The sequence below is a fragment of the Pygoscelis adeliae genome, unplaced genomic scaffold (genome assembly GCF_000699105.1).
Source record: "Pygoscelis adeliae isolate BGI_AS28 unplaced genomic scaffold, ASM69910v1 Scaffold411, whole genome shotgun sequence".
Classification (NCBI taxonomy): Eukaryota; Metazoa; Chordata; class Aves; order Sphenisciformes; family Spheniscidae; genus Pygoscelis; species Pygoscelis adeliae.
In genome coordinates, this window is record NW_008824111.1 from 1,256,733 (window position 1) to 1,267,248 (window position 10,516).

The following is a 10,516-nucleotide window of genomic DNA, read 5'->3' on the forward strand; positions in this document are numbered from 1 at the left end:
GCCACGGACACGCTGCCCGCGGGCATTCCCCATGTCATCGCGCGGCGGCACAAGCAGCAGGGACAGGCGGCCTACAGAGACAGCCGGCTCCGGAGGGACGGGCTGAACGTAAGCCGGGCCACGCAGGGGTGGCGCGTCCTCCGAACTTGCTAAAACGGATGTTTTAACGACGTATTTCTGTTGCATTTTTTTGCTGTGTAATGCGTATCATCTTCCCCTCATGCATTCTGTTTTTCCAGAGAGGAATAAATCTCCAGACAAACTTTTTTCCCCTTTTAATGTGCTGTAGATGCCACCTTACTGAAGTCAGTAGATCTGCACCGCAGGGGTGGCGCGTCCTCCGAACTTGCTAAAACGGATGTTTTAACGACGTATTTCTGTTGCATTTTTTTGCTGTGTAATGCGTATCATCTTCCCCTCATGCATTCTGTTTTTCCAGAGAGGAATAAATCTCCAGACAAACTTTTTTCCCCTTTTAATGTGCTGTAGATGCCACCTTACTGAAGTCAGTAGATCTGCACCGCTCTGTTAGGGCTTTATGTGATTTGTTCATAATGAACTAAATCCAATGAATTGGTAGGTTGAGGGTTTGTACTCATTGATTTCTGTGGTCTGATATCGCACGCGGTATTGCTGTTTATAGAATGACAACTGTAGAACTAGAATTGGGCTGCTCCATTTGTGAATGCGTTGGTTACAAGCTGGCTTATACGTTCGGTAACATAGCCAGTAGTTTTAGTCTAACCTGCTCAAAAAATATAGGTAGTGATCTTATTCATACTTTGAATCTGTACAAAAAATCATTAATCAAATTAATGTCTCTAATATTAAACCTCACCTTTAAATAATCGAGATCTATTTAAACATTTTTGCTCCTACTTAATATTTCTACAGTTAAATAGATAATGTTTATTATCTATAATAAACATCTATAAACATCTCCTGAGCTCATCACTCTGGAGATGAAGTCCGGCAGCCGTTACAATCAGTTCAAAGATTCAAGTTGACTTAGACAAATGGGTGTTGGGAACCCTAATATAAAAAACCGTTTCTTTAAAAATAAGCGTATGTTTATTGTACAACGTGCAAACCTTCTGTCCTTTCTACAGTCTATCAACTACAGTAATGATTTCATTGTTTAGTAATAGCTTCAGTATTACCAGCATACAGACATGGAGTTAGAAAGTAAGAATTTACGTTGCATGTTTTTGGGTTTTGTTTAGAAACCTGAAAGTACTGAGCAGAGACAAAATGGCCTTAAAATGGTGGACCAAGCAATATGGTCCAAAAAGATGTCAAATGGCGCAAGGCGTATACCAGTGTCACCTGATCAGGTAACTTATTCTTAAGATTTTATGACATTGTTCATTCAAACAGTCATTTGGTGTGATGCTATATTTTAGTGGGGAAGAATAGATATCCTTTATACAGCAAATATGGATAGTGCTATTGTGTGACCTAACTCTGAAGATCTGAGGAGATGAAGATTTAAAATGGTTCTTCGAGGGGTGGGAGGTTTCTTTTTTCTTTCATGCATGGTGAAATGTGTATCAACAGCATTTGTTTTGATTACATTTCAGGCCAGGTCATACAACAGACAGATGCGGCCAGCTATTTTAGATCACAGTTCTGGGGCCAAGTGGACGAACACATCAAATCATCCTGAATTTTTGGTAGGAGAAGAGGTAAGATTCATTTTCCTGCAAATGAGGCTTAGTATTGTTTTAATGCGGCTATGTAATCAGTAGCAGTTTGCTATATGTTAGTATGTATTGAAAGGCATATAAATTTAATCAAGCAAAACGTGAGAAGCTTTACTATGGACGAAGAGAATATTTATTATCATTCAGCAAGACCAGACAGTTTGCCCCATTTGCCTAGCAAGTAACCTTGATCCTTTGCTGCTATAAATCAGTGTTTCTGCAGGGACTAGGTGAGAACTTTGCCCATGTGGTGTAATTCAGAGAAAAGGCAAGAAACTGGTAAAAGGATCAGTACATGGAATCACTGCTGAGTAATTAGGTATTCATGAGTTTCAAAGAGTCTTTAAATTATTTTAGACACTAATTTGAGATAATGGAAAAATATACTGTTATGTTCATAGTAGATGTCTATGGATATGAAAATTCAAACAATTTAAACCATGTATTTAATGTCTTTTTTATTTTAATGCTTTATAATCAAGCCCTGTTAAAAAGAAACGCACTGTATTGCTGTCCCATTGGCCTGAGTGCTGCTGTATGTCTTGTATCTGCTTCTGAAATATTTTCCTAGTCTTTGTTACTAATCTTTTGGGAAAAACAATGCCTAGAACATTGTCTCTTATTTTCAGGCACTGTATGTTAATCCACTAGATTCTTATAATATACATTGGCCTATTAGAAGAGGGCAGTTGAATCTCCACACAGGCCCTGGTGGCTCCCTCACTGCAGTATTAGCAGACCTTGAAGTTATATGGTCACATGCAATACAAAAATACCTGGAAATACCATTGAAAGACTTAAAGGTGAGCTGTGAACACATTAATGTGGGCTGTATCCACTTCTGTAAACGTTACTATAAAAGAGAAGCAACCTGCTGTTACTGTTAGCCTCTCCCTGGTGGTTTTCTTAACGAATAAATTCTTTCTGCTGGTGAGCGTGGTTCCTAAGACTTCATTTGGAATTTTATGCATGTCTTTAAGACAAAAATTGTTAATAAAACTTCTACCAAGGAGGTTTGGAAATCCCATTATAGAAATTTCAGTCTTAGTCTGTTTGGGATTTTTTAATTGACTAAAAAGGAGGCAACTGAGGAACGGGTGCCTAATACTTGCATAATTTCTTCTCCTTGCCGAGTAGGTGGTTTCCTCATATCTGATGTACTTTCAAACATTTTAGTGACCTATAAACTCGTAACTTGGTACTTACTCTGAACTCATTTTTTTAAATTATTAAAACCCTTCCCATAATTTTGCTTCTTTTAATAATTTGTATATTATGCTTTCTTCCTTAGCATCAGGTATTCAAGAATGTAAAGAGAAACTTAATTTGAGAGCTGGCTTTAATATACTGTTCTTATCTTCAGTACTACAGATGCATTTTACTAATTCCAGACATCTATAATAAACAACATGTGAAAGAACTGGTAAATATGATCCTAATGAAGATGGGCTTCTCAGGTAAAACCATACATAAGCAAGCACTTATCATTAATAGTGTAAAGATTTTTTACCTTTAAGGCACATTTTTGCACATCAATCCCAGTTTGGCTGGGACTAGCACCTTTCATCTTTTGCTATTCCCATAACTGTTGTCTCTTTCAATGGTGCAAAATGGTTGGCTAGCATTGAAACAAGTTTCTTTGTTTGCTATTAGTTATTCCAACTGTGGGCTTCTCACTTCAGCTGAGATAAAAGTAGCAACAGCCTGATTTCTCAAGTATTTCTAAAATGCACAATGTTAACTCCACGGAGTATTGAGATTCTTAGACTTCAAAACAAAAGTATATGATGTAAGATGCTGCTACTGTCCTCTCTATAGGATGACATAATAGGAGGTTTCAGAGTTGGTCAAGTGCATGCACTAAATACAGAAAAGCAATACAATTTTTAAAAAATAACCAAGTAATTGTTAGCTGCTTCTGCGTATTTATTTTTAGGCTGGAAAGCCCTCTGATGAAAGAGAGTAATGCGGTTTCCTTTCAGTTAAACTGCTGGAAGTTTCTGGCTAGTCTTCTGGAAAGAACTGCTGTAGTCTTAGCCATCTTTCTCTGATTTCACGTTTAGAGAAAATGCAGCAAGTCATTACGGAAGGCCCAGTAACCCAACCATATGGAGCATACTTAATTTGAAATAATCAGAGTAGTAGTACCTTTGGTGCTGCAAAGTCCATTTTTGTATTAGGTATGCAAGGAAAGAGGCTTAAAAAGTGGACAAGAATAATAAGTTAAATGATAGAGACTAGTCAAACAGTAAGTTAATTGTAAGATGTTGAAGATTAATAACTGCTGCTGTTTAATAATTAATCAGTACGAAGTGCAAACAGTTCCTAAGTATTACTCTCAGCAGAATATGTGCTTAGATATTACTGCTTCCCATCTGAAAGAATTGAGTAGGTGGTAAATAAATACTGCAAAAAGAGAGACTGATCTCATGAGATCTAAATTTTTTTCACGTGCATACATGTATTTGATTTGTTTCATTGTGTTAAAATGAACAAGCCATTAGTTTTAGGTTTTAATCAGAATGGTTCTAAATCATACTTTGCTTGATTCCTCCTCAGTTTTTACATGGAAGTAATGTGAACAGTACCTAATAATACTACTACTATGTAAAAATGTACTGGCACTAGACAGAGGAATTTGCAGTTGAAATGTGTTAGCTTCAGAGGAACATATACAAGAAAAATATACAAAGCTTCATGCTCTTCTGATACATGAAAGTGAAAATCAGAAAGTATCCTTAATAACTCTTCAGAGTGCCATTTCCTAAATAATCAGTGAAGAGCTGAACTAATTATACAGCATAACTAAACTTTCTTAATCTATTTAAAAACATTTGCCTTTAAAACAGTGATTCTACTTAGTTTTTGTCTACAAAGCACAGCTCAATTGAGTTATTCTTTTCCTTCGTTGGCTAGGCGGATAGACTGAAGCCTCCAGTACTTCTCAGGTTTAAGTATGGGCTTCTGATACAAATACAAAGGTACTCTTTCACAGAGTTAAAGGTGGATTGAAAGGAAAGCAGACAGTGAAATTGGACCTTGTTTTACAACTATTTAAAGAACATATCTAAAATGCTAATGGTAATGATACTTGATTAAAACTAGAAAAAAATTGGGAAGATGCTTCATGTGCATCTGGTAACCAAGACCCTGCAACACTGGTTACAAAAACAAGTAAAGTCTGGAGGCAGTATCTTGAAACTTGCAAAAAATAAGAACATTTGAACATAGGCATCCACCCCGCTCTTAGCTTTTCTCAGGACTTTAAGGGCCTACCCAATAAAAAATCTGTAAGTCCCCCCCCACCCCATCTCCACTAAATATACAGACTTTCAGTGCAGAGTCAGGCTATTAGTAGCTTTTAAAAGACATTAAGATGTCCTTTAAATATCAGCAACATGGCTCTGGAGCTTGGCATAAATTGGATATAATTTTTTCTCGTATTGCTAGGAATTGTTGTGCACCAGGAGTCTGTCTGTGCTACCTTTGGAAGTGGTTTAAGCAGCGCGTGTATAGTAGATGTGGGAGATCAGAAGACAAGTGTTTGCTGTGTAGAAGATGGTGTTTCCCATCGCAACACCAGGTATCTTTTAATATGCAGAATTATTATAAGCATGTACTTAGTTGCTTACCAAAGACTTGGTAAAGTCTTTAAAGTCTTAAAAACAAGACTTTATTTTTTTTACAAATACAAGGGTTTTTTTACTGAGCTGTGCGACAGGGTCATCGTGTTATGATATGAACCTTAAAGAATTCTGACATCCTTGAAAGAAGAAAACATGCAGAACTGATACTGTGCTCTGCAAACTATGTGGAGGTCATGATCACAGCACATCTAAAATGTTGCTTGTGTTCCTATGTACGCTACTGTAAAAGGCCAGTATTTCAGCAAATTAATAACCTTTTTCTTGTCTCTGCTTTAGGCTGTGCCTTGCATATGGAGGATCTGACGTATCAAGGTGTTTTTATTGGCTTATGCAACGAGCAGGATTCCCATACAGAGACTGTCAGTTAACTAATAAGTTGGATTGCCTGCTGCTTCAGCACTTAAAGGAGACATTTTGTCATCTAGACCAGGTGAGAAGGGAAAATGGTATATTCTCCAAGTAATTTTTTTTTCCTTTAAAGAATGCTACTCTGGGGAACCCTTTTGCGAGTCTACGAGTACTTGTAAATGGAATAAAATGTAACATTTTGCTCAGTAGAATACTGGCGAAAGCTGGAGAAGCTTTAGACTTGAAGTATTTGTAACTTGTTTCGTTTTTCTTCTAGTTGAAAGAATCCGAACTCTTAGAAAGATAGTTTCTTTGTTCTTATTACTGAAAGCAGCTGATAGTAGCTGCGTATTTGCTGGTTTTCAACTTCAGTTTTGTAAGGTCTGCCAGCAGGTCTCTTCTTTCTGCACTAAGTCTCATTTTAAAGGCTTAGGCATGTAGAAAGCTGTTTTGGCAGATTGTGCTACAAGGAAAAGACTTCAAAAAGAGTTCAAGAATAGGTAAATGAAATTCACAGTCTGAGGAGTTTTGTTACTTTTTGTTGTTTCCTACAGTTTAAATAGATTATGCAGCTTGATAGAGAGATATAAAAGCTACAAATTTTTTTACATTGTTTTTGACCTTAGGATATTTCTGGATTGCAAGACCATGAGTTCCAGATTCGTCATCCGGATTCTCCAGCTTTATTATACCAGTTCCGATTAGGAGATGAAAAATTACAGGTGGTTTTTTTTGGTTTTTTTTTTTTAATTACAAGAATTATATTCAGCATTCAGGCTCAGGGCCTCACTTTGTATCGGTGCAGTGCTAGTAAGCCCGCATGATTTATGGATTGTTCTCAACATATGCTTGTTGATAGTTTTAAAATTAATTCCTATGTGTATGAATGGGCCTAATGCAGCACTAGTGGATGCACAAGACTTCCTAACTAGCTTTAGCCAGAATGGTTGTAGCTTCAACTAAATATGATAATATTTATTCTTCAAGGGTAAGGAATGAATGCTAATTTTGCAAGTTTTTCACCTCACTCTTGAATTTTCTAATTCTGTAACAAACTGCATTTGAATACTTATTTATCATACAATACCAGAATCTGTAAAGAAACCTATATACATGTATAATTGTATGTTTTGAGGTTTTCCTTAATTATACAAAGCTGAAGACACTTTAGCCTTTTACAAAACTATTTGAGAAGAATGTGTATTTAATTTTCAAATGTGAGAAAAACAGAATAAGCTTTTTTTTTATAGTAAATACTGAAACACACACACACACACACACACACCCCGAAAAACCAACTATGTTGTAAAACCATGTCAAATGTCTCATTCTTCAGGCTCCAATGGCTCTGTTTTATCCAGCAACATTTGGAATTGTTGGACAAAAAATGACAACTTTGCAACACAGGTCACAAGGTGACCCTGAGGATCCTCATGATGAACATTATCTGCTAGCCACACAAAGTAAGCAGGAGCAGGTGTGTGAATGCTCATTTTATTTTTCATTAAGTATTATTTAATTGGGGAATAAAATCAGGACTCATTAGCTCATCTTAGAAACCGAAGTTTGTTATCTGGGCCAGAAGCATTAGAAAATAAATTTAGAGTAAGGAATTACGAATGCCTAGACAAGTCCTTAAATAGAACTGTTTATTTTCAGAGTCTAAGAGGGCTTCATATTATAGCATTGATACATTTGATGGAGTTCAAAATAAAACCCTTACTTTGGAAGCGAGGATTAAAATGAAATAATACAATGCTTATCACCTTTTTGCACAGAAAGGTTGAGAAGCACAGTGGTGTTTAGTTAAGTCTTTGTATTGTTCTGTAATCTGCTGAAGATCTTTTTGCATTTTTCATAGTTCAACTTGTTTTCTCATTTTTAAGTCTGCAAAAGCTACAGCTGATAGAAAATCTATGTCGAAGCCTGGTGCGTTTGAGGGAGACTTGAGAGGCCAAGCCTCAGACATTTCAGAGAGGATCTACCCACAAGAAGTGGAACTGGGATCTTCCCAGAGTGATTGTATGATATCTGGAAATGATTCAGAGGAACCTTTAACTGCACACATGTCCAGGAAAACAGCTATTTCTCAGTTTGAAGGCAAAGCCTTAGGCCTTGACAAAGCCATTCTTCATAGTATTGACTGCTGCGGTAAGAATTACATTTGTACAATTCTGTAAAATACGCATGTCAGAAGTTATAGTAACTTCTATATTTTACCAAAGTAACACGTATGTCCCCAAGTTTTCATCATCTCTAGAGTTCCTTATGCTTGCACCTTTGCTGAGGTTTCTTGAGCGAGATGTTTTGAATCTCCAAGGAATAGGAAAAGAATTTTAAAAGCAAACACTTACCTGTTTCTGTCTGGTTTGACTTGCACTAAATTCTTTATAATACAAATACAGGCCGTATTAACTTTAAAAAACCAGATATATTTCTATATATCCATTCATTCCAGCATCTGATGATACAAAAAAGAAGATGTACAGCTCCATCTTAGTAGTGGGAGGAGGCCTTATGTTTCATAAAGCTCAAGAGTTTCTTCAACACCGAATTCTCAACAAAATGCCACCTTCTTTCAGAAGAGTCGTTGAAAATGTTGAAGTCATCACAAGACCTAAGGTATACTGTTAACTGATAGCTAAATGGTTAATAAATTATGACTAGTTAAAATCTTCAAAAGATTAAAAAAATACTTACTCTTTCAAAACCACAGGTTAGTTGCATATCTGAGGAGATTTAGGAGAGCTTTCAGCTCATAACATAGCACTCTCCAATTATAGGCAGGAAGTTAGAGGTATAGCAAGAGTGTTACTAGTGTTGATCACTGAAGCATTTATTAGCTGAAGGCCATATTCTTAAAGAAGCAGTTAGTACTGGCCTGTGAAGTTAACCTGTCTGGCTCAGCAAGAAATTGTGTTAGGGTTTTTTATTACTATTAAGGTAAAAGAAAGTATGGCATTAAAAGAGCAATTTTCATTTGGCATTAATCAGCAAAATTTGTAAAAGCAAAACTTGAGTATTTTTCAGAGCCTCCATTGCTGAGGGCAGGATTTCCATGATATGCCTAGAAGGCATCTTAAAAAAAAAAAGTGAATTTGCTAAACACCTTAAATATTCTTTCCGTAGTTTTATCTCACTATTTTTTCCTGAATAATTTTGAAAAACTTCTTTTCTCCTTCCCTCACCCCCGAGATTCTAAGTGGTGAATACTATTGGAAAAGTTAGGATACAAGTTTTGAGAACTATGCAGATTTACACCAATGATTGTGTACAATCTGTGTTTTGAATTTAGGATATGGATCCCCGCTTAATTGCATGGAAAGGAGGTGCAGTTTTAGCCTGTCTTGATACAACTCAGGAGCTATGGATATATCAGCGAGAATGGCAGCGTTTTGGTGTCAGAATGTTACGAGAGCGAGCTGCATTTGTGTGGTAATGGATATGTTTACAGTGGAACATGATTAATTGATGATTCTTTTCCCCAAATGCCCCCTTCTCCAGTGCAGATGTATTGATCTTCTGCTGATAGATATTTTTGTATTTTATTAAAACTAACTTCAACTGAGATTTTTCCAAAAGTGGTGCAAGTCTTCAGCATTGCTATACTTCATCTTTTGAATTGTATGCGTTGAATTCCATGTACAAAGTATCACAGTCATCTCCAAATTCACTACATTTATATTATGTAGGTTACGTACATTAAAATTGCGCAGTGTGGGAATTTGAGGTATAAAATACTGATGTGGCAGATGCTAAGCCAAGATTCATTCCAGTATGCAGAAGCAATAGCTGAAGAGTGCAGGCTGTGGACTTAATGCCTTATTCCGATTCATACTTCAATGTAACCAGGAGATGACATTGTTACGTAAGCAATCATCATGGAAAAAGTGTAATGGAGAACCCAAACTACAGTTGCTGTTGCTATTTTGCTTATGTAATAAATTATATTATTCAGCGGAAAGACTTAAGAATTTGAAAGTGGAGTATTTCTTCTTGCCTGTTCTCATCATCAAAAGCTCTTGCTAGCTTTTCATTACCCATGGCAGTTATCCACTCTTTTCCCTATTTAAAAAATCCAATATAATACACTCAAAAGAGCTAGATGCATTTTCATATAGCCAGCACCAACCTCAGTCCTGTGGTACAGGCACGTGGGCTTTTTCTCCCAACAAATATTGCTTAGTTACAGAAGTGCTGTTTGTTATTTTTTTTTCTTCTGTAATGAAGGCTCCCGCCACCCTCAGATCACATCTCAAATCCATATCTGCAATTATAATTTAGTTTAAAACTATTAAAACACTTCTAACAATATAATACATATCAAAGATCAATGAATGTGGTTTCTGCAAAGCACAGGAGAAAGAACTGATTTCCTTTTAATCTGCTTTCATTAAAAGTTCTAAAGAGAAAGGATATTTCCACCCAACTTATGGATTATGCTGTAATCTTACCTGAAAGTATTTTACTGCAGGCTGCGATTACATTCTTGTATTTTATTTAAGACTAGGACCTTTGGGCTCTCTTTTTATTCAAGATAGCATACAATACTTCAAATTTTACTCTGGCAAGATTAGGTGTCAGTGCTGGGTTTGTTTTTTTGGGGGGAGAAGGGGGCATTCCCTTCAAGAAAAGGGTCCAGAATTCCTGTTATAGAAGAAAGGGTTTGTTGTTTTTTTTAAGTCGCATGATTGTGATACAGAAGAGAAAGTACATATGTACAAAGATCTTGTTTAGATTTGTTGATATGTAAATGGGCAGAAGTTCAGAGCACTTGGTAAAGCCTCTTGTGAACTCACCTCTTTGAAAGAAACCACC

General features: G+C 36.4%; 1 protein-coding gene across 1 annotated transcript; it reads left to right on the forward strand.

Moving 5' to 3' along the window:
- ACTR8 (ARP8 actin-related protein 8 homolog (yeast)) lies at positions 1–9,653 on the forward strand (the record flags this gene model as incomplete). Its single annotated transcript, XM_009334230.1, has 12 exons — positions 1–108; positions 1,224–1,334; positions 1,581–1,685; positions 2,333–2,506; positions 3,067–3,160; positions 5,154–5,286; positions 5,627–5,780; positions 6,325–6,420; positions 7,035–7,175; positions 7,585–7,849; positions 8,157–8,320; positions 8,994–9,653. Coding segments are annotated over 12 exons (1,689 nt in total), but the record flags the coding sequence as incomplete, so codon positions are not given.
- Positions 9,654–10,516: the final 863 nt, after the last annotated feature.